General features: G+C 39.6%; 1 protein-coding gene across 1 annotated transcript in view; it reads right to left on the bottom strand.

Annotated features, from left to right (window-relative positions):
• Window positions 1–9,256: 9,256 nt before the first annotated feature.
• The window catches only part of LOC139457101 (protein turtle homolog B-like), a 35,689-nt gene continuing 20,661 nt past the window's right edge, over window positions 9,257–24,284 (bottom strand). Inside the window, exons 5-11 of the mRNA XM_071238538.1 lie at window positions 16,301–16,579; window positions 14,720–15,016; window positions 13,571–13,876; window positions 11,267–11,404; window positions 10,312–10,410; window positions 9,881–10,002; window positions 9,257–9,271 (exon numbers count right to left, since the gene is read on the bottom strand). Coding sequence (XP_071094639.1) covers window positions 9,257–9,271; window positions 9,881–10,002; window positions 10,312–10,410; window positions 11,267–11,404; window positions 13,571–13,876; window positions 14,720–15,016; window positions 16,301–16,579 — 1,256 coding nt within the window. The remainder of the gene's footprint in view (window positions 9,272–9,880; window positions 10,003–10,311; window positions 10,411–11,266; window positions 11,405–13,570; window positions 13,877–14,719; window positions 15,017–16,300; window positions 16,580–24,284) is intronic.

Below are 24,284 nucleotides of genomic sequence, written 5' to 3'. Positions count from 1 at the left end.
AGTGGTAAATATTTTGAAATTATTCTGTTTGGTTCATATGGTTATTTTGCAAATATGTCTTCAGTTTGTTCCTTATCGCTGTAGGCACGGATGTCCTATTATCTAAGGCACTACAATTTTCTGTGCAGAGTTGCATCTCTTGGGCTTAGCAGAAACCTATAGTCATGGGTTCAAATCCTGGTTCTCCCCGATTATGTTGCTAGGTTTGTCAGCATTATACACATACTCGTGGGATTCATCAAAGACCTGCATCACTTAGGACTTTCTTCCCACATCAAACTAACAAGCGGTGATATATCTGGAATACTGTTCAAAGCAGTGTTAAAGCCAAATCATTTATTTAACACTGCATCCAGCAATAGTTTGGCTATATGACAAGGATTGTGAATATATATTTTTCCATGTTGATGAGTTGAAACAATCACTAAATGACATCTCTTAAAAAGATTCCCAGCATTCCAAGCCTAATTAATAGATAAGGTTGTGATTGAGTAGGCTCATTGATCACATGTAATCATACCACAGTGATGTGGGATATTGTCCATGATAGTTATCATCGGTTTGTCTGGACCGAGTTCATAACATTAGTCACAGGTTTGTCTGGTTGAGATTTGAGATGTGATTATCTTAAATGTTTAGCATATAACAAGACTCACATATGACAACTTAAGTGATTTTGCTGCCTTCTATCTGTAAGTACATGTGGCAACAATTCTTTTTGATTGCTAAAATCTTTTTACATAATGCTGCAGAAACTGAAGTCCTGCTTGAGATCCCTGGATGAGTACTCCAGGTTGACAGTCTGGAAGGACCAGACAAGGGAGTCCTAAACATAGGCTGCACCCCTTCAGATATCAGAGGTGATTTGCAGACAGCGATGATGAGGGTCCTGTTATTTCAATGGAGGCCGACCAAGAAATTGTATGCCAAATGGTACTGGGACACACAAAGGCTGGTCTGGCTAATGTGAGAAGACCAACCAATGCCAAGCTGGAGTGGAATTCTTCCAGGACATTCAGGAAATTCTTGTAAACACTTGAAAGGAATGATAAATGGGACTTATTGTCTTTAAATGTGGACCCAAACACCAAATGGAAAGTTCACAATTCTACTAACACAATGCAGCAGAGATAGAGTCTAACTGGTATCCCCTCATCCTGGTTCCTGTTCATCCATGGCAATATAGAAAGAAAAGGAGGATTGAGGGAAAATAAGTTATCTGAACTGGTGAACATAATCCGTAGGTACTGTCAAGCGAACAGTTATCACACTCTGTTATGAGTATTGAAGAATAGGATGAAATTGCATACTGCATCAGGAACCATCATGTGAACACTGTTCAATGTGCGATATACTATAGGCATATGAATAAAAGAAATTGATAATTTGATTGTTGCTTATGTTTCATTTGCCAGCTGTGTAAATGGGGATGTTTCATGATTTTGCCTCAGTTTAATAGCCACACTTATCTTATGAAACCATGCATTGCTTGGGCATCTCAAGATAAATAACACATGTTTCCTTTGCTCTGAAAACGTCTGATGACACATTGATCTGTTATGTCAAAGGTTAAAGTCACAACCAGACAAAAAGTTTGTTTGTGGTCTAACTCTTCCTTTGGGCAGGGGTCGAAGTTGGAAAAAGGTCGTGTGTGATCTATATATACTACATTTTCCCTTAAATTGCCTTTTCTACAGAAGTCTTAGTAACTCTTATACATATACTGGTTACATTACTTCCATATTTTGGTCAATGATATGTTGAATTCTACCAAAGGACTGCATATTTGGTTTATGTGCTGAATAGCTCTTTGAAATGTTTTTGAAATATTTATCACTGATATTGAAGGTCAAATTCACACTCAAAAGTGATAACTCATGAGGGGTTGAAGTGTAAGATCAAGGCAACAGTGAAGGGGTCATTCATAAAGTATTTCTGCAATTATAACTAAAATGCCTATTTCTGGAGATATTTGTGAAGTATTAAGCACATCGTTGTTATATTATTTGAATACACATATATGTGCAGTGGTTACAACTCCAGTGTCAAATTAACTGTCAATCCCTTTTAATAAAATAATTCACAGTAACTGAGGAAGAGCTTACTGTAGTACCATAAAACTAGGGTGAGGCAAATGTCAATGAAGTTAGTATTTTGGATATAACAAGTACATGTACCGTTACAAAAAGGTCTTATTATCATCTCACTAGGACCAAAGGCCCAAGTGAGCACATTGTCAATGACTTTTTCTTTTTCTCAGTACAAACTGGAAGTCTGGACATGAAATTTAAGGATATCATTATACAAGAACTGATGTTTGTTCATTAAATACCATTAACATCCGAAAAGGACAAAATATGAAATTGAACAATTTTCTTCTCCAAAAATGTTTTAGGATGATATTTACCATTAAAATAAAACAGAATATTATAACAGGTATCTGTAATGCACAGGCTAACATTATTTACCAGAAGCAAGTCATGAAGAAAATTTGCATCCGGATACCTTCCGGAAACCTTCCGGAAACCTTCCGGAAACCTTCCAGATGCCTTCAACAACCTTCAAATTGCTTGGTATTTTCAAGTTAATTTTTTTATGTGTTTCACACTTAAGTGAACAAAATGCACCCCCCAAATTTTGACATTTTTTTTGGAAGGTTTCCGGAAGGTTTCCGGAAGGTATCCGGGCCGGATCCAAAATGGGAAGGTATCCGGAAGGTTTCCGGAAGACGGAAACCTACACTTTTTTTGCTGTGTCGTGATTCACAGTTACCACATGTAGGTTAATGTACGGTGCACAATATAGATGTTTGCGTTTTTGTTGGGAGCATGATACTCATACACGTGGTTTGTCATGTAAAACGCACACAATGAATGTTTAGCTATCAGCTATTGGGTGCTCATAAAATAACATTTGATGAACCGTAAGTAACGTTAACGCAATGCCACAGCTTGCTGAAAAACCAACGTGGGTATGCTGAAAAATCAACGACTACACGCCGTGGGTATGCTGCAAACAGGAATAGTGCGAACCGAACTTGGCAGACATTTTAATGTTCATTGACAATTTTATCTCTTTGGAGACATCCGGGCAACACTCTACATCCGGGCAACACTCTACATCCGGGCAACACTCATGACCTGCCAGGGGCCGGTCGTCCACGTGTGACGTCACGTCAACAAGTCAACCGTCAGGAAGGCCTAGCTTGGTGTAGACAGCATCTGAGCTACAAAAGGCCGGGACAGTGTAGTCTTTACAGATGAGTTCAGGTGCCATCGTTCAAGGTCTCTACAGGCATCCAGGAGAACGATACGTCGTCAGTATGGGGATGGTTGTGTAAGGGTGGATTCCAACGCACGGGAGAACACACATCATCAATGTTAATGTCAATTTGAATGGCGTACTCTATCGGGACGACATCGTTCAAGATCTTGCTCTACCCTTTGTGCAAATGGAGGGACGTAACATTTCTGTACTGCCATGACAGGCTGTTTCTCCAGACATCTCCCACATACAACATGCCATGGATTTGATGGATAAACGCCCACGACAGGATCAGAACCAACCAGTAACACTAGGTATTCTTTGGTTGACACTTGGAACAACATCCCCAGGCTGTTTTCAATCATCTGGTGTCTTCAATGCGCCGTTGCCTTGCCTGTATCAACGCAACTGGTGGTCACACCATGTATTGACATTGTTAACTGAGTTGTTACACCATCTAATTTAGGGCGTGTCACTCTGTCTCCTGTTACCAGTATTAGTTTTGTCAATAACTTTGTCATAATAAATCATTGATCAGACGAAGGGCCAAATAATTTCATATTTTAAAGTTTACACTGTTTCTTTCATGCTGATTGGCTGGGTAGTCACGTGATCTGATATTTGGAATTCACACACCTATGAACGGACAGAAAAGTTCACATGATGTGAACAATTTTTTGGAGACATTGATCGTGTGAACTTTTGCCGGAACTATTTTCTGTGGTTTCCCCGAACTCTCGATCGGTATTTACAATCAACTCGTTTTTCTATTTTATTTTTCCTTTTACCTGCATTTATCGACATTATTAATAGTATTTTGGCCTGGTCTTGTAACATTTTATCTGACTTCAAAATAAATAAATGCTTTGGTTCTTGTATTTGTTGTCGTCTGCTACATGAAATAAAAGTGGAATGTCCTTACGGTGATTTTGATATGGAATGGCTATCTATGAATACAAGTAACGCAAGTTAAGAAAATGAAATCTGCAAAACTACCCAGGTGAACTAAATTGATTTATTGAGCGATATTGACTTTGATGCATTGTTTTAGGAAATGACTGAGGAATCTAGCATCAAGACGATTATGACTGGCAACAATGTTATGGCCCCCTCAGATGTGGCCGCTGACGCAGAGATCAAATTAAGCGACTGCTAGTGATCACCCCCCAACCAAAAACCCGATTTACTCATGTTTCGGAAGAAAACCTTCAACATTTAGAGAATTAGAGGCACAGCAAATCAACAACGAAAAACACACAAAATGGGCTTTGAAAATGTTCAACGGTAAGCCAAATAAAATGAATAATCTAGCGTTTAATAAATAAGACATTAAAACGTAAGGAATAAAACTTTAATTTACAATAAATACTGAAAAAAACCCTTGCCTACCCGTTTAACAGATTGATAATGGGAAATGAAAAAATTATCCGGTGACTGGATTATATTCTGATTTGTGAGTTGGCCTACCTTCTCAGTGCATTCTACGCCGAGACGCGGCGACAAATCCAGTGTCCGTAACGGTCTACATATGCTAACACATGAGCCAATTATTGGCAATGGCGATATGACAAAAATTCAAGATTATCTGATTATCACACGAGACTCCACTCTGTGTTCTGTCAAAAGCTTGGTTCGACATTGCTGTTCATTTTGTTTCAAGTGGCCTAGAATTTCACTCTAAGTTGAGACCTGGTTCTTTTGAATTTCATTTTGATGACGAGGGTCGCGAATGTGCCGCAATTTCACACGACACAATCCAAAAAAACACACAGAGGGGGTTTGAATGACGCAGAAAACAACATTACCGACAAACGCATGTATGCTTCTGGTACGTCACAGTGTCCCCGTCGCAACCTTGAAACTTCTCATGTCAAAATAGCCCCCAAATGCAGAAAAGTAAATGGCCCTGTGTTGTACTCGAGTAAGCCCGTGTCGGAACGTCAACTTGGTTTGATCATTGGAACAATTTCCAAGGAAGCAGGTCTCAGCCGGGCTATACTCCTCACTGCAGTCGTGCAACTGCCATTCAAGCGCTAGCAGATGCAAATGTTGAATTGCTTGTCAGGGCATAGAAATGAAGCTAGCATCAAGTCATACAGTAGATCTATCGCAGGTGACAAAAACACCAGCTGAGCAAAGCATTAGAGGAGATCACACACAACAAATCCCAAACACTCAAAACAACACACCCTGACTTTGAAACACAAAACAGTTTCCAAGCACTCTGTTGAAACCCCACCAGTCCAATTCACATCGTCCGATTGTGTTTGTGATTATCCAAACACAAGCAACACATTCTCAAATCAGTCATATTCCCAATTTGCTCGTGCCATGGGAGGGTTCATGCCTCGGGGTGTTTTCCATAACTGTTCCATTAACTTCACATTAAACAGCAGTATGTACATTCCGTCCTCGTGATCGCGTTCGATTTGAAATACACCTCTTCACAAACTTCTATGACGTAACTCACGTAAGGTATAAATACGCCATTGAACGTTGACCTCGCCGCAGTGCATCGGGTCATGTTTATATCTATATTCACTCTCCTGTTACATTTTTTGAAGATAAGATTAATTCCAAACATTATTTGTCCATTTGTTCAGAGAATAAAATTATGTTGATGTTGACATAATTTCGGCTTATGTTGTATATAGTCAAAGAACTATTTTTCTTTGCGTAACCGAGTGGGGAAAAGTATGTGACCGAGAGCCGGCAAATACCGATCAAGTAACATTGTTGCAATGTTCTTCAACCAGAGAACTTCAAAGTAAGCAATCGTTGTGTTGCAGTTTAACCAGCGCTTTTAAATCGTTTACACTTCAATGAACCCATCCAAACTGAAGTTCAATTCTTAATAACATAGCATTCACTCTACTTTATAGGAAGCAGTTATTTGTTTCGGTTGGTACACATGTGTCAGGCTCGCAGATTTGGTTAATGCATGTCATCGCATCTCATTTGCGTGGATTGATGCTCATGATATCAATCATTGGACTCGACTCTGGTCCAGACTCGATTATTTACAGACCACCGTCATATAGCTGGAATGTTGCTGAGGGCGGCGTTAAACAACAAACAAATGAACAAACAAACAAGCATGTTTTAGTTAATATATGTACACGTAGATATGAGTGAACGCGGTAATATCCTTATCATAAATTGTTCACGCAATATAGTTTCAAGTTAGAAATCAACAATGTTTCAGCTCTGTGTGTCATACACGAACTATAATTCCGTGGTCATGTAAACAAGCCCAATGTGCCATTTCCATGTAGATTTGTTGTGATGGTTGTTCCTGAAAGCATCGATGCCGACCATAGCTTTTGCTGACGTTTAAGCTTGGTTGTTGAAAAAACCCATTGCAGGCTTGTTCAACGAAAGGTTTCGATATGGGACCGTTTCAGATAGCTGTGTGTATCTCTATAAGAGTGACATGTGGTCGATCTGATGCCTCTTTTCTTGACTTGAATATTTTCTACGTGCAATATGCGGTTTGGATTCATATCTTTTAACACCAAATTCCCGCCATCTTACAACACCATTCTGGACTCCAGAAGAGAGACAGGCCTCCCGAACCCATGTAAAACTGTAGAATCCACTAGACATGACCCATCGTATTGCCTTTTCTTAAGTGTAATCCTAAAACTGTGTCTTTCAGTGTTTTATTTTGTATTCATCGTCAGTTTTCCTTTACTAATTTCACAAGTTAGTGCTGCATTAACCGATTTCTGGGTTAACCTCTGAGTATCAGTTTGAAAGTCACATTGTAACACAAGTGTACCGATGACACTATGCCTTATAGTGAAACGATACACGTAATTTAATGTCGGTTGGAAACGTTTTCTATACTGGTGAAACCGAGGGGCGTTGGTATGATCATGACAAACTAAGAATATTTATAAGGACATTTCTTAACTTTAGGTAAATCACTTTTGAAATTGAACCATATAATGTTAATATTTTCCAGTAGCAATTCATATAATAAGAGATGTATCTAATTAATAATACACACATACACGCACGCACGCACGCACGCACGCACGCACGCACGAACACACACGCACGCACGCACATACACGCGCATGCACACAAACGCACGCACGCACACACACGCACATGCACGCGCATGCACACACATACGCATACGCGCCCACAAATGTGACGGCAGCTAACACGGCAGTGACGTAATACACGGGGACTGAACGAGAGGTGACGTGTTCACCATCAGCTCCATTCACAGCACCATAGTGGCGGATACGTGTCAGGGGAGTGATAGACGCGATGGATCTGCATCTTTACCAGTGACACTGGAGGTGCAGCGTAAGTGTGTTCATAAGCCATGGTTTATTCTCCCTGCAGTGTTCTACTGTACGATAAACAACTCACAATCGTCGTTCCTTCTTGACTATACTATCTACCTGGTAGTTTGGCGGTATCATATACATGTATGGAGTACGATGTACGTTTTACTGTTGACAGCATTTTGCTATCTGAAATAAAACCCTTCGTGACATCGTGATATTAAGTAATTAAGTAATCAAAGTCGCTGTTTCGTGCATTTATGAACAATTAGTAAATCATCGCTGGGCAGCCAGTAAGAGTATGTATCAACATAATTCCATCATATTTACATATATCAGCAGGATTCGAATATGTGAATATGTACAGTAATGTTGAAACTCACTTTGCAAAAGACATAGTGTTGATTAAACGTTATAACAATATGATGCTATATAAACAACTACTCCAGACGGGTTCAATATGCGAAAACAAGGACCCGAGGACCCCATTTGAGGACCCGACCTAAGGACCCGACCTGACGCATGCGGCCTCAGTCCTGTCCGGCCACCCCAGGGGTCTGGTCCTCAGGTCCATGTTTTCACATATTGACCTCGTCAAGAGTTATCTTTCGTTTTCTTATACCGAAATTCACTTTAAAGTTGATGAAGTCTTTAAACCGTCTTCTGTTTCATTACAGTAACTCAGCTGCGAACCGTCAAAAGTTCGTACCAGACGCCATCTTGTTTTCTAGCAGACTATTCAATATTCATCACGTGACAGGTCTATATTCGAGGTCAGTGTCAGTCACATGATATCGGGATCTACATTAAAATGAATTGTTTCGTCACGTGGTAAGACTTACCAATGGAATTATTTTAACTGAAGTATAACAGCATGCAATAATACACATGAAAAGTGAAAGTTTACGTGAACGCGCAAATAGTTTCATTATATGGCATATGTAGTCTCGAAAACAAATGTTAAGAAATTGAGCATTTGTGACTGCAGTTGTGACCAAAGTTCACAGCATGGTACTTGACTAGTAGCATGTACTGAAATAATAAATACAACATGTACCTACACTATGAGATATACATGCATATAGGTCACTGTTGTAATTCATAAATCTATCTAAAGGAATGCCACTTTCAACGAATATCAGTAGAAACGTTTAACGTTGAACCACAAAGAACGCACTTTGAATGAATTGACAACGCATGTAATTAATATTCACTTACTCGTGTTGATAAAATAGCATCAATGCATGATAGGCTTTATCATTATTCATGCCTACTGTATATTAGTGATACATCAGACGCAAACAAGACGAACGTGGAGACTGAATTCAATGTTTATTTAAACCTGATAAGGTGATGGAGCAACACCAGAATATTCAGCTGTGTTGCCGTCATGAATTGCACAGAGGTACATCATTGAGGGTCATAGGACTTAAACAGGAGAATGTTCCAACACGAATGGCTTCGGTAAACAAGCAACTACTTGTGAATGTTTCAGTGGTTAAAGCACATCTGAGATCTAAGGGAACGTTATGCGACGCAGATGTATAGGGACTGAAACGTACGCGTCATTCCCAGTTACTTGAAACATGTGTCATTATAGCCAATATTCTGGTAATATTCCCCCATCTGATTAATGGAGGGCTTCTTGACGTAGGAGAAGTATTTAAATTAACGTCATTGATTTCATGCGTTCACATATGGAGAATCTGAAACAGAAACAACTCAATTTTCAGCGAGATGGCACGTGACTCTTCATATGTCAGTATCCAAATATATTATGAAGAAAAATGTTTTAATTCACATTTTAATATAATCATGGTTCGATGTTTTACATCATCAGAAATATTCACGATGACTATCATGCATTATTTTGTCTAGGTCACACAAACCGGTGGCTGATAGCATGAGCCATCGGGGTGTAATGCCATGTAAATTATTGTAACCCTCAGACGAGGAGCATGGGTTGGCGGGGATTTATTCTGTCCTGGATTCCTACTGGGAGATATGTTTTACATTTAACAATATACGTCCCTTGTTTAAGATGTAATGCCATGTAAATTATTGTAACCACCAGACGAGGAGCATGGGTTGGCGGGGATTCTTTCTGTCCTGGATTCCTACTGGGAGATATGTTTTACATTTAACAATATACGTCGCTTGTTTAAAATGTAATGCCATGTAAAATTTCGTCACAACCCGACCATTACGAGGAGCATGGGTTGACGGGATTCCTTCCTTCCTGGATTCCTACTGGGAGATTCCTACTGGGAGATATTTTTCACATTTAACAATATTAGTATATTTCCCATGCTTACGATTGTTTCCACCTTGATCATACCTTTGCTAGTGTAATCAGCATTCACATACGTGGCAAGTTTGACATGTTCATAAGGTTGTCCTGATGTCCGGTTAAGCTCTTCGTAGGTATTGACACTGTCTGAAAATAGTTTTCATTTGCATAAAATAACCACAAGCCTGCAGAGATTACAGCAACGCAAATGGAAAGACAGGGATCGAAGGGTATGGCTATTTGATCATTGTCAAAAGGCATTTTGAATGTTTAAGGGAATAGCTATGCTTCACAAAAAGCTACAATGCTCGCAGAATTCAACTGTGCAATTGCATTTGGAATACATTGAGATGGTGTAGATTAAATGATAACTACAGATAAAAAGTGTGATACAAGTTCTGTCATCAGCTTTTAAGAGCTTGAGATCTATACTTGTTAGCTAGTTGAGTGGAATACCTTTGGAGTGAATAAATCCTGTATTTTCGTACTTCTTCAGTTCGGTGTAAGTCTGTTTGTCATCCACTCTATCTTGCAGGCCAGAGTACGGGTTAACACCTAGAGTACAGCAATAAAAGGCGTATTACTTTAATACGCATTATTTAGCTATGCTAATGTAAAATATGTTGTATAGCTTCACATTATTTTCCTTTCTCATATATACATGTACAGTAAACTACGGTTATAACGAACGCGCTTCTAACGAACTAACGGATATAACGAACTAACTTTTTAGTCCCGACTATTTGCTGTAGTTATGCTGTATATATGCTTATAACGAATTACGGTTATAACAAACTAAAATTGGTAGTCCCTTTGATTTCGGTTTAACTGTAGTTAACTGTACTTTGAACATAGGCATACCTTCGAAATGCGTCTGTTCACTCTGATTGACTTGGATCCCTGTCCTGCAGCAGAAACAACACTGCCAGAAGGGTATGGAATCCATAAACACACACACACACACACACATACACACACACACACACACACACACACACACACACACACACACAGATGAGTGAGAGATGAGAGAGAAGATAGGGTAGGAGAGAGAGAAATTTAATTACGATCAGAAAGGTAAAACTATATGTAGTTGTCAACACTGACAAGTACTTTTGTAAATGAAAACTTAAAAGTGAACTTACGCATTCTGTGTGTCCGTTGAACCTGTAGAGGGAAACAAGATGATGTCATGCCACTCCCAAGCTTATCATTGTGCCATTTTCATATGACAGAGCAAGTTAGAATATGAACTTTGTTTGCATGTGTGTTAGTGTGGCATGTCGCTTCAAGAGACTCTGCATTAATAAGACAGTGTTGCTATCTTGTTACACACCTGTGTTAGTTTCCATATCTTCATCTTCGGTGTTGTCATGCAGCAACTCTTTTTGTTTTGCTTTTGTGGACTTACCTGATTTCTGTAACGTGCAATTACATATACATGTGTATCCTTTCCTGGACATGACGACAACAACGACCACAACGACGACGGCCAGCAGCAATACGCCGATTGTCACTCCAGCTATTAGTCCAGCTGGTGAAGGAGGTGCTGGGGTTAACACAGAAATAAACATATAACAACACTGATCAAGTGGATGATAGTAAGATGACTGCACGCAGTATCAGTTCTGTATGAAACGCAGATGCGCATGCACCCCATATTGACAGAAACATATGTGCTTTCCGATTCGGAAATGTTAATGTATGCGTTTTACGAAAACGCCTTGGTGACCCCGAATTTCACACATTTGTATATTTAACAGACATACTATGCCTTCAAGAGACTAAGACTGATGATTTAGATGATTTACACAGCTATAAGCTGTATATTCAACATAGACAAGGAACGTACAAATGATCTGGAATAGGTCCAGCAGTTAAAGGCTGTAATAGAAGACATATTTCTCAGGTTGGTCAGACAAATGAGTACTGTGTTCGGTGTAAGTGATCTATATTTTATACTGATAACGATGTCTTCATTGATGTAGCTTTTTTACCCCCAGAAGGATCTAGATGTTGTATGTTTTACACGTTGGGACACTCTACACTTTCTATGTCTGCTGAATCCGAACATATCAGGAGACTTTAATGCCAGAACCAGCAGCCTGTGTGACTACGCTGCATTTGATAAACACATGATAAATGAGTTAGGGATGAATGTCGATGACTAAACGTCGGTTTACGAACCCGTCGAATTTAGAGCATAAAAGAAGTTGTTATCTATAAATTGTGTCTACTTTGTCTTCCGTCAACCTCTAAGAAATGACTATCAAACAATTAATTTCACGCTACATTGATATAAGGAGTATATGTGTCAAATGTGTTTGGGTGTATTTCGATGATGTAAAAGGTACTTTATCGTTTCTCCAAGACATTCACTTTGAACAAAATGCAAATATCTTCAGAACATCAGCACATGCTGACACTCCTGTCACACATCGGACACAGCAACTTCCTTAACTCTGTATCTGATGTTTTGATTACGAGTAGGCCTCCTGTTGACCAAGACGACGTTCCTATGTATTTAAAACCACTGGTTCTTGTGTTGTGTATCTCCAGCTATTGTTATGTTGTTAACATTAATAAAACATGTGATGCTGCCTCCAAATATCACTTGACATTATTATTATTTGTTGGGTCATCTGATGGTCTGTATTGACACCTAGGTATAATGGGTGTTCAGAAACTGGTTCATAAGGGATCCTTTCTGGGTTAGAATAAGTCGGCTATTTACCGTTTTAGGTATGTGGACAGTAAACAATCAGTTATATGTTTTATGTTTAGTACACAGGCGGATATGCAAACTCATGTTCACGCCAGTCATGCTACAACTAGGGTATGAATATTGACATAGTCAGCAATATTCCAGATATATCTTTGCGCCATGTCAATTATGTCATGAATCCAATCACTGAAAACACCATGACACACAATCAACCAAATAACAGAATCTGACCAACCGATTCAAATCAGTCATGTGGTTGGGTGAGGTGAGGTGAAATGGGGTTTAACGTCGCGTCTAAGACTATTGCACCTGTATAGCGTCGTGCATTCACGTGTTTGTGTGTGTGTGGCTGCTTGTACTAGTCCGGACTGACGCCGATTTATAGTACTAGCCGACTCAGATACAGTATACTGACTCCGATCCGACCAATCCTTGTTTTAGCCCCTCAATGTCGAGCGCCAGACAGGTTAACAACAAGTACCATCTTTGAACGTCTTTTGGTATGACGCGGCCAGGGATTGAACCCCGAACCATCCACTATCCGGGCGGACGCTCTACCATTAGACCACGGAGGTGGTCCATGTGGTTGGGTGGTGATGACAAGTTCTACAGTACTTTCAAAGTTTCATCATGAATACATCATATGAGTACGAAAAGGTAATGTAGAAACACAGTCTTACGTAAATATTGTTACAAAGTATTAAAGGGAAAGTAGCATTGCTCATAGCATTATGAAGACATAAAAGATTCAAACCATTCAATCACACCCTGCCAAAACCACAAACGCAGGTTTTCATAGTCTGGCATAGATGCTGGGTGTTATTTTTTCTGGGATGTATATGTCTCAAGTAGCAGAAAACTCTTCAGCGGCGACATTAACAGAACAAAAAACAACACCTCTTGAATAATAAATAGTATCAAATATGCAACAAATGTAACTTCTTGAGAGATGACGACTTGAAAGTTAAAATGAGACTGTGTCAGACCTACGTTCAACTTTCTTCTCTGTACGTCCAGTGACATGTTCAGTGTAGGTGCTGTTTCCAAACTTGTTGCTAGCCACAACCCTCACATAGTACACAGTGCCAGAGTTGAGATCCCTGATGACTGACGTTACGTAATTCCCCCTTCCTGTCTCTTCATGACTTCCTGCTGTCTTCCAGTCTTCCTCGTCTGTGCTGTACTCTACAGTGAATGTCTGAGTGGCCCCGCCATTGAACTCCTCCTTCCAGGAAACATGTAGAGAGAAGGGGCCTTCTGTGTAGACACTGACGTTTGTTGGGGTACTTGGTGGTCCTGGAAACAATCACAGTTGATGCAAATATAGATCATGCCTGTGTTAACAGTCTGATGTATGTACAGCCATAGTGTACCAGACTATCATCAAGTTGAACAGAAAATACATTATTCTAACCATGCCTTTTACAAAACTGTTCTCAGTATGCATCCGAAGGTTTATATATGTAATACACGATGTCAGTTTGTGAAAAAATTCAAAACTCTTCAATGGTGCACTTAAATAGGGTCAAAGGTCAATAGGGGAAAAACGTAAGGCGGCATATTGAAAATATTGGCGGCATATGTGTGAAAGGTGAAGTCGAAGTGTTCTTCCCTGAACTTTACGTAGATTGTGATATCAATGTACAATATTCGTAATATGAAACAAGGATCATGGTTAAATGGCAATATAAAGCCTATAAAGAAAATGGATGGGTGTTCCTGTGTGTGTGAGAGAGAGAGAGAGAGAGATAGTGTGTGTGTGTGTGTGTGTGTGTGTGTGAGTGAGTGTGTGTGTGTCTGTGTGTGTGTGTGTGTGTGTGTGTGTGTGTGTGTGTGTGTGTGTGTGTGTGTGTGTGTGTGTGTGTGTGTGTGTGTGTGTGTGTGTGTGTGTGTGTGTGTGTGTGTGTGTGTGTTCCTGTGACTGAATTAGAACGTCGATCTGAATCTGTTCAACGTGAATGGTAGGGTGACAATGCAGATTCAACAACGCATAATCAATAAACGTAAATATCCTTCAGGCACTGCAGTTGCAATGTGTATGCAACTGATGTCCCCGAAGTCCATCTGTTTGAAGTTCGTAAGGTGTAGACCATTACAATGCTAGACAATTACATGATATGTTTCACACCCATCTCTTACCTTCAGACACTATGCTGAGTGTGTATGCCACCGACCCGCCTTCACTGTTGTCCACTGTAAGCCTGTAGTCCCCGAAGTCCTGCTGTTGGAGGTAAGTAAGGTGTATTCTGGCAGTGACTGAGATGTCTGAGACAGGGCTGGAGGAACCAGTGAGGTCCTGGCTGGTGCTGGTGGTTCTACTCCAGGTGAATGTAGGAAGGGGGAAGGCCAGGACTGACACAGTCACGTTCACGTTACCACCCAGTCTAGAGGCGTACTGGAGTTGCTGGGGCAATGTCTCATCTAATCGAGGTGAACCTGAGAAAATGAATGGAAATTTCAAACATGAATGAAAGGTTTGTGAGCTCAACAACAACATATTGTCGTTGGCGACTCCTTTTCTACTGATATTGTAATGTCCTTTTGGCCCAAGTAATGCAACATTCTTTATCTGAAACGTGGCAATATAGAAGAAAGAGGATCGGTCAATGTACTTGGGGGAGGATTTATTGACTATCAGACGAGTGACTACATCCTCCAACAAGATACCCAGACTGGCAAACCCAAAGGAGTACAATAAACACAAACAATTATGACAAGGTTTATTATATGTAGAGGTAGACGTAATACAAGGGAAAATACGGATTCCATAGTGTTGACAAACATGTTACCACCGAGTGGCGATTTGAAAGAGAATAAGTTGGCTTGAGAAACCAAGTTGGTCAACAAGCATGCAATCGTGCGTGACGCAGATGTTGGGAGGTGACCATGGTGATGTTAGGTATGTCCGGGTGAACTGATTTTAGAAGTTGGAAATCCTTGCCTAGACACGGTTCTACTTAAGATCGAGAGATGAAAGAGTAATTGATAGTGTGAGATAGGATAAGTTTAAAAAATCATCAAATTAAATGTTGTTGTTACCCGATTCGCTTCCTACATATAAACACCTTTCCTGATATGTGAACTTATATGAGAGTCGTTTGTCTTTGTGTCAGCTAAATGTCAGATATTTGCTAATGAAACCAGTACCATATTAAAATGAAATACCAAGCTTGAGTTTGTAAACTAATCACCATTAAATCAGTAATTACTTTTGCAGGACATTCTCAATTCATAATGAATGATGTTAGTGTCGATGATCATTGTTAATAATGCAGATAGGCAATGACTTATGGCAATCATCTTAAAATAACCCATTTGAATTATAAATATTTATTTTTAGTAGATGATTTCAATTTGCCGCAGCCCATGCTCATAAAGTTTAGGAAGCGTCCTACTTAGTAAACCATATTACAGCAAATGTTTATTTGAATTGTCAGATACATTCACATGTATATGTCTCAAATGCCTGAAATAGTATGCATGTTCTAATTTTCATTAAGACATCTTTTACTGGTGCTGTTCCAAATTTACCCCGGGTTAGGAATTAGAAGATACAGGTGACGTAAACATAAATGACTGCAAAACAAATTATTAATGAATTACAACATCTAAGGCGTTTGTCGATAAAGTGTATGACATGATGATGTGGCATTCATATGTTGTCAATCGCATTCTGCCCTTAGACATGTGACTTTCAGTTGCTGAAAATGAAATACTCACATTTGACCAGCAACTCCATCCACTGGCTGACAGGTGCCCCGATGTTGTTAGTGGCAGTACAGGAGTAGTTCCCTCTTTGTCTACAGTCTGCTGACTCCACTCTAAAGTCTGCTGTCAGGGAATTATCTGCCCTTGTCAACTCCTCAGTTCCATTCAGTAACCTGATGACTGACCTTGGATTACTATCAATCTGGCATCTCAAGGTCACTGGATCAGACTCGTTAACTGTCAGTGAACCACTGCCAGAGTTGGCGGTAAACATACTTACATTGGCAGGATCTGAAATTTAAGATGAACATAAATGAAAAAAAGTAGAAACTGGAAGACATCAGGAAATAAATGTGCAATGTCAACTTAATTACGTTCTTGGATCAACTTAATTACGTTCTTGGGTCAACTTAATTATGTTCTTGGGTCAACTTAATTACGTTCTTGGGTTAAACTAAGTTTACTGATTTTTAAATAACTTGTTAAAATATCTACAATTGCCGTTCGAATGTAGTCATATAACGCAAAATGTTCACTGAAATAAACCACTTCGGCAATTGCGTGAATATACAATTCTTGTTGTTCTGATTTGCGTTGATGATATTGCAGGAACATACATTTACAATTTACCATTTGTAGTGTTACATTCACCTGAATGATTGTCTTCAAAAACGTATTTCTGAGGCTTTAAATATTCACTTTCGTTTTCAAAATGCCTAAAATCCTCGACAGTGAGACATTTTCCTAGTTTGTATCAAGCTGTCATGCAGGTACATTTAGACATAACAGCAATATATGTTGAACTGCAAATGATTGCAAACTAAAATTGGCATTAATAAACCATCACATTAAAGTTGGAAATTGTATTACAAGTATTTTGAGTACTTTAGCTTTGTGGTTGTATCAGATAATAGGAGTGTGAAAGTTGCCCAAATGCTTTATACATTAAAATTATTTTCAGACCACCTCAAAAGTGTACAGTTTTCCATGTTTCAGAACTTTTTGCACGTCAGTTATTCGTGTTCAATATTTACACACAGAATATCCCAACACCACCAACAGTAAAACAATAATGAGAACTATTAAGCACTTCTAATGGTGGCAAGGTTAGGAACAAATATCTTTTATTTTAAATAAACCATGGCCTAACATTAAACAAGCTTCAAAGGATACACACAACGTGGTGATTAGAAAGCTTGTTAATTTGCTTATGTCAGATTGAGTGAGTGGCGGGTGTTACCGCTAGAGCATGACATATCGACACCTCTCGCAATTTTCAGTGACCCATTCAAATAATTTCCATCACAGATTTGCTTTTTACATCCCTTGGAATCTGTTTCAGCAAATAATTCGAAACTGATTATTGGTTTGATTTAAACATTTTTTATTCAGAAGAGATGAACGGGTTTGGGGTACAAGTTCTTCCATCTTAGATTATTGGTGCAGGTTACACTTCATCTTTCAAACTTTAGTTACTTCTGTACACCGTTTATAAAGACGGAAGGCTTGAAACCTCTACTTCGGCCTCACTTCCAACTTTCGTAAAGATGTTTTAGAATAAAGAAACATTGAAAGCTCGAATTTTCTGCCAATTTTCAACTAAATTTATATAATTTCATAGTTTGGAATCTAACAATTACGGTGCGTTTGTTTCGCTTGTTTACTCTCGGTTTGTTAAAATTATTAATTACAATTGCTCTTAACTGGTTCTGCTGTTGATACCCGCAGTTAGCTTAGCACAGTGACTTTTAGTCAACATCCCGGCGTTCCCCAAAATTCACTCCTTTTGTTGAACTGCCATTAGGACAAAATGAGATATATGAAGTTGTTTATAATTAAATCCTCCCAGGGATAGATCGAGGTATTCACACGCACGCAAGCACGCAAGCACGCACGCACGCACAACACACACACACACACACACACACACACATAACCCCACCTTCTGCATCCACACCTTCTCAAAACACAACAGAGAAAGTTGCTGTTGATGCAAGTACATACAGTAGTTTAGAAAATGACATAATAAGAATATTGTTTAAACGTAATCAATACAGGTTGTATCAGCAAGATTGCTCAAATTTAATGTATGTGGCCTATTTGGGTATATTCCACCGAGAGTAGCTCATATATTTATTTTATATGAACGGATACTGTTGTACAGGTTTGAAACATATTTTTGAAAGTTCCAACAGCGACAATCTTCAACACTTGGCTATTTGGCTCATCCGTGAGTGAGTGAGTTGGGTTTAACGCCCCTTTTCACAGTATTCCAGTTATATCACGGCGTGTCAGCTTAATGTGGGAGGAAAGCCCGAAGTGACGCAGGTCTCAGACATGTACAACTGCGGTGAAACCCACGAGCACGACGGGTATGGTGCTGACAAAACTAGAACATAATTGGGGCGATCCGGAATTCGAGTCCACAATCATAGGTTTCTGGTGTGCCCAAAGGACGCAACTCTGCACAGCGCCTTAGACCACTGGGCCACCCGTGCCCCCTATTTGGCTAAAGTAAATGTGACATTTGCTTACATTATGTTTTAACATCAACAACAAGTTTTGTGTTTAATAACAATAAAAAGGCATTTTAGTAAATGATGATAGCACTTATACGTGTCTTTTAGCTTGCAAAAAACTCAATATTTATAACATTTCGTAATTTGGGTAGCAGCATTCAAAGGGAAATAAATTCAAAAGACAAGAGTCATATTTGATAGTTGTACAATAGAATATAGCCAAGTTATCCACATTTCATCCGTTAGTATACGTTGAATTTAGTCATTTAGAAATGTCATTCGACTTTCATTAAATTTCAAGTATTCTATGAAATGTTTGGTGTTATCTCTTCATAATTGATATATCATAAAACCAGAGCAGATAGTATTTTAGCATCTCGATTCACTTTGACAATACCCAAAAACCTCCAAAAATCGTACTATGGTGAAGCTCACTGTGCATAGAGACAACTAACAGAGCTTTTGTCATTGTAAAATATTATTCCTGATGGCTTGTATACCATTAGTAAGAAATTTCCAGGAAAGTGCATTGATAACAAAATGGAACTTGCAGTCGTGTACAGTTTCATATATATGCGATGACTGACAAAATGGCAGATGCAGATCGCGCATTATTTTCACTTTCTAGTACCATATTAATATTTAAATAACGTAACTATTGTCCATTTTATGCACCAAAGAGAACTAAGCCCTCACCTGTCTACTTGTTTATTTTAGACAGGAACTCAGTCTATTATAGCTCGTCATGTGTGAATTAAGCTTTAACTGATTGACATATATATTACCCGATGCAGAATTAATAAAAAGTGTTTTGACTTAGAAGACAGTAAACGTTTGTTCGGAAATTTTCATTTCTGATATATGATGTAAATGTTGCCAATACTGCAATTGCATTTATATATCAAAGCACATAAACTTAAGATACCATCGAGTGCCGTAAGGGAATGTATGTCGTAATAACCAATTTTCTCATTACTGACAGTAGGTAGTTCATAAACGAAAGACTTGACCACCATAACATAAACTTCCGAAACTATAAAACATAATAAAAAGTAAGGAGCAAATTAAATCTTTTTTAAGTTTCCTTTTTTCTGAAACATCCTCACGAAAGTGGGAACTTTGACGCGAAGTAGATCTTTCGCGCTTTCCATCTTTACAAAACGGTTAACAGAAGTAAGAACTTGGAAGCAGTGGTGAGTTTTCAAAATACCATCTTCAAAACAGATTTTGGAAATGAGAAGTTGGAAGCTGAGCTTTCGCGTTTCCATCTAAAAGAAATAATTTCAGAAGTGAGAGGTAGGAAGTGGTGCAGAGCTTATGTTTAAAAGATCAATTGTCAAGTGTTACCCGGACCATTATTCTGACGTTGACGTTTCATATGTTCATACACTGAACATCTCAGCCACCTCAACAGAGTCAAATATCACTACAGATGTCCCCACACTAGGACTTGCGGTGTTCGTAGCTGGACACATATGTGTCCAGTATTCTAATAATGACACTTACACTGTACATCCACTGCCACCTCCACAGAGTCAGATCTCACTACAGATGTCCCCCCACAAGGACTGAGGGTGTTGGTAGCTGTACACACATATGTCCAGTATTCTAACAATGATACTTACACTGTACATCCACTGTCACCTCCACAGAGTCAGACCCCACTACAGATGTCCCCCAACAAGGACTGAGGGTGTTGGTAGCTGTACACACATATGTCCAGTATTCTAACAATGATACTTACACTGTACATCCACTGTCATCTCCCTGGACTCAAAGCGTGGTAAAGCTGTCCCCACACAAGGACTGAGGATGTTGTTAGCTGTACACACATATGTCCAGTATTCTAACAATGATACTTACACTGTACATCCACTGTCACCTCCATAGAGTCAGATCCCACTACAGATGTCCCCACACAAGGAATGAGGGTCTTGGTAGCTGTACACACATATGTCCCTGCCTGTGATCTATGTATGTTACTGATTGTCAGAGTAGATCCAGTCTGAGGGGTTAAGCTGCTGCCATCTTTCCTTGTCCATGCCACAGTAGCAGCAGGTTTGGAGTCCACAGAGCAGGTCACAGTCAGAGTCTGTCCCTCTGTCACAGTCTGAGTGGAAGCGGTAACTGACACGGATGGACCGTCTGGGTTAGAAAAGGTGATATTAGGATGTAGTGAGCACTCACACAAACATATGAACGGTTGTTTATGTTATATTATTGGTATTAAGTGGTCGACCCATAACATAATGTTTACAAACATTGCAAGACCCCTCCTTAGTTTCATGCAATTTAAACAAACACTGAGTATCACACAGGCTCGCCACCATCTTTCCTCATTGACAAAGAATCCGCCAGCTACTGTACTACCAAATAAACATTGCACGAGCCACAGTTGTGAACGAGTTACTAGTGAACATAGCTGATCAGTACGATTTCTTTATTCACTGCATAACATAACTTTATCATATCGTCATGTCAGAATGATGTGATCAAATTGGCTCACGTTATTTTGGAGGGAGATACTTTTTGGAGCGGAAGAATAAATCCTTTATACCTCGCCACGAAGAAGACATCATGAATGTGGAGAATTAATCCCTTATACCCGCTTCCCAGCCTCACTCTTCTCCCTTGGCACACGTTAACTGACATATAGGTAAGTATGTCAGTAAGGCAAATCCCTTGAAGCAGTATCACTCGGGATACATATGGTCTTATGCGTCCCTAGTTAGGTGTTATACCACTCGCCTCCGTCTACAATTTACATAATCAAACTGTCATTTTATATACGCTGTACGACTGTCATCATATTTCATACGTTATACTTTTGAGGTGTCACACATTGCAATCACTGTAAAATATATTCAATTGACAAAAGGGGGCGGGATCAGCAGTGAATATTATATTATGAGAATGGAACACCGACTGTTGAACTAAGAATTCCAAAATGTGAAGGGTGTTTGAGTATATCATCTCAGTGTAGAGGGTATTTGTGATACTGTATGCGTATTGCGCTTTGGTTGATGGGAAAATATTTGTCATCATTCGAACCTGACTGCTCAAGTCCTGGGGGCACGGGTGGTCCCAGTCGTCTAAGGCGCCATAAACCTATGATTGTGGGTTCGAATCCCGGTTCGCCCCAATTATATTTCTAGGTGTGTTAGCACCATACCCGTGCTCGTGGGTTTCACCGAAGTGATTAACGTCTGAGACCTGCATCACATCGGGTTTTCCTCCCACATTAAGCTGACACGAAGCGATGTAACTGGAATACTGTTAAAAGCAGCGTTAAACCCAACTCACTCACTCACTCACTCCAGTACTAATTGAGTCTGTTAACACCATCCGCAGGAAGAGCTGTGGATGCTCAACATCTTTCGCGCCCCTAATTAGGAATTTAATGCTGATAGTTTGTATTGATCTCAAAATGCTTGTCCCTATCCAACTGTAAATACTACAACCATAATTGTTACCGGCTTACTGCAAGATTCATGAAAAATTGGATCTGTTTCACTGACTTTGCAACCATTGCATTTAACAATGGCACACTCCATACACATTGCTGATGTATACATTGTGATTATTTAAATTGGTGCATGCAACAAACTCTCGTATTATAAAGGTAATCGATACAATCACTGAACGAGTATATTGTGAAGATGTTGGATACGATTGTAACAAGTTACACTCATTTTCTGAACCTCCAATGTCACTGATGAAGAATTGTTACGCTGATATCGCCGTTCCCCTGACAGCATATTAAACACCACACTTACACTGGAACTCCAGTATCACCTTCAACGCAGTATACTAATTGATATTCTTCCACTGAAAATAAGCAACACATATAGAATTTAATATTAGTACGATCTTTGCCGTAGGTCACATTCCATGTTTTGTAAAATCCAACAGGATAAGGAACGAGCCACTAACCTAAATGTGCGAGCTAATACACAAGTATTCACGAATGTCAGGGTTTTTAATAATGTGTTCAGTGACTTTGTTACAGGAAAGTGTGAGAGAGTGAGTCGATTGTTTATTATTACTGTGAAAGATAAATATAACGAGTAAACGTGGAATGGATAGAGGTCCCTCTGCAGTTTTCTCTAGCCAATATATTCAACACCAAACTTCTTCGCCCTTCTGTCTTAACGTTTTTTGTCTTACAAATAAAGGATATCATATCGGTAGGACCTTGTTCTCCCGTCCAGTGCATTATTCTCGGTACGTGCGCGCGCAACTCGCGGAATCAACTGCACCATACGAGTTGCCCTCTATCTCTCTCTCTCTCTCTCGTGGATCAGCAGTTAGCCTTGCCTTACAATGTTAATTTTGAAATGTATGTGCAGCATCGACCATACACAGCACACATTGCTTGTCAACATGATGCGCGATGCTGTCCCATCCTTTGACCGACCTGTGAGATTTCACTTCTTACAAACCTGCACGTACATTGTTAACTATAATTGTGTAAGTGGCGTTTGGTACGGAAGAACAGAAAATGCTTACCCTATGCGCTAACACCTGCTGTCATCTCATTTTTATTATTTTTTCATTTCAAATACATTTTTATGAAGAATACTTGAAATTCATTTGGTATTCGATACTAGCAGTTATCTGATGAGGCGCTTTAAATTGACGAATTACAACATTTAAGCTGAACCTCCAGTATCACTGGGGAATATTTAGATCTGCCGAGGCTATTGTTACCCTGGCAACATGTTGACTTACACACTTACACTGAACCTCCAGTGTCACTGGTGAAGATGTGGATCCATCGAGGTTATTGCTCCCCTGACAACATGTTGACTAACTAACGCACCTACACTGAACCTCCAGTGTCACTGGTGAAGATGTGGATCCACCGAGGTTATTGCTCCCCTGACAACATGTTGACTTACTAACATACTTACAATGAACCTCCAGTGTCACTGGTGAAGATGTGGATCCACCGAGGTTATTGCTCCCCTGGCAACATGTTGACTAACTAAGATACTTACACTGAACCTCAAGTGTCACTGGTGAAGATGTGGATCCACCGAGGTTATTGCTCCCCTGGCAACATGTTGACTAACTAAGATACTTACACTGAACTTCCAGTGTCACTGGTGAAGATGTGGATCCATCGAGACTATTGTTCCCCTGACAGGTATAGAACCCTCCACTAGTCCTGCTGACGGAGCTGATGTTGAACACTGCTCCTCTCGCTGATTGGATAACAGAACTGTTGTGAGTCCACGTGTATGACGTGACTGCCGGGTTAGCTGCCGTCACCCGACATGTCAGCTGGACATTCTGCTGACCTACATAGACTCTGTGTGGCCGACATGTGGCGCTTCCTTGTGTCTCTAGAACCACCTCTGCTGGATCTGTGCAGCAATAAACAAGTAACAATCTGACACACTCATAACAACAAAACTGCTATAGCCAAGTCACTTATAGGTTATGTAAGTATGAGAAATATATGTCATTAAGAT

The sequence above is a fragment of the Haliotis cracherodii genome, unplaced genomic scaffold, assembly GCF_022045235.1.
Source record: "Haliotis cracherodii isolate W230 unplaced genomic scaffold, xgHalCrac1.p SCAF_12, whole genome shotgun sequence".
In the NCBI taxonomy this organism is placed as follows: Eukaryota; Metazoa; Mollusca; class Gastropoda; order Lepetellida; family Haliotidae; genus Haliotis; species Haliotis cracherodii.
Note: the sequence above shows the minus strand (reverse complement) of the source record. Positions and strands in the feature narration are given on the sequence as shown.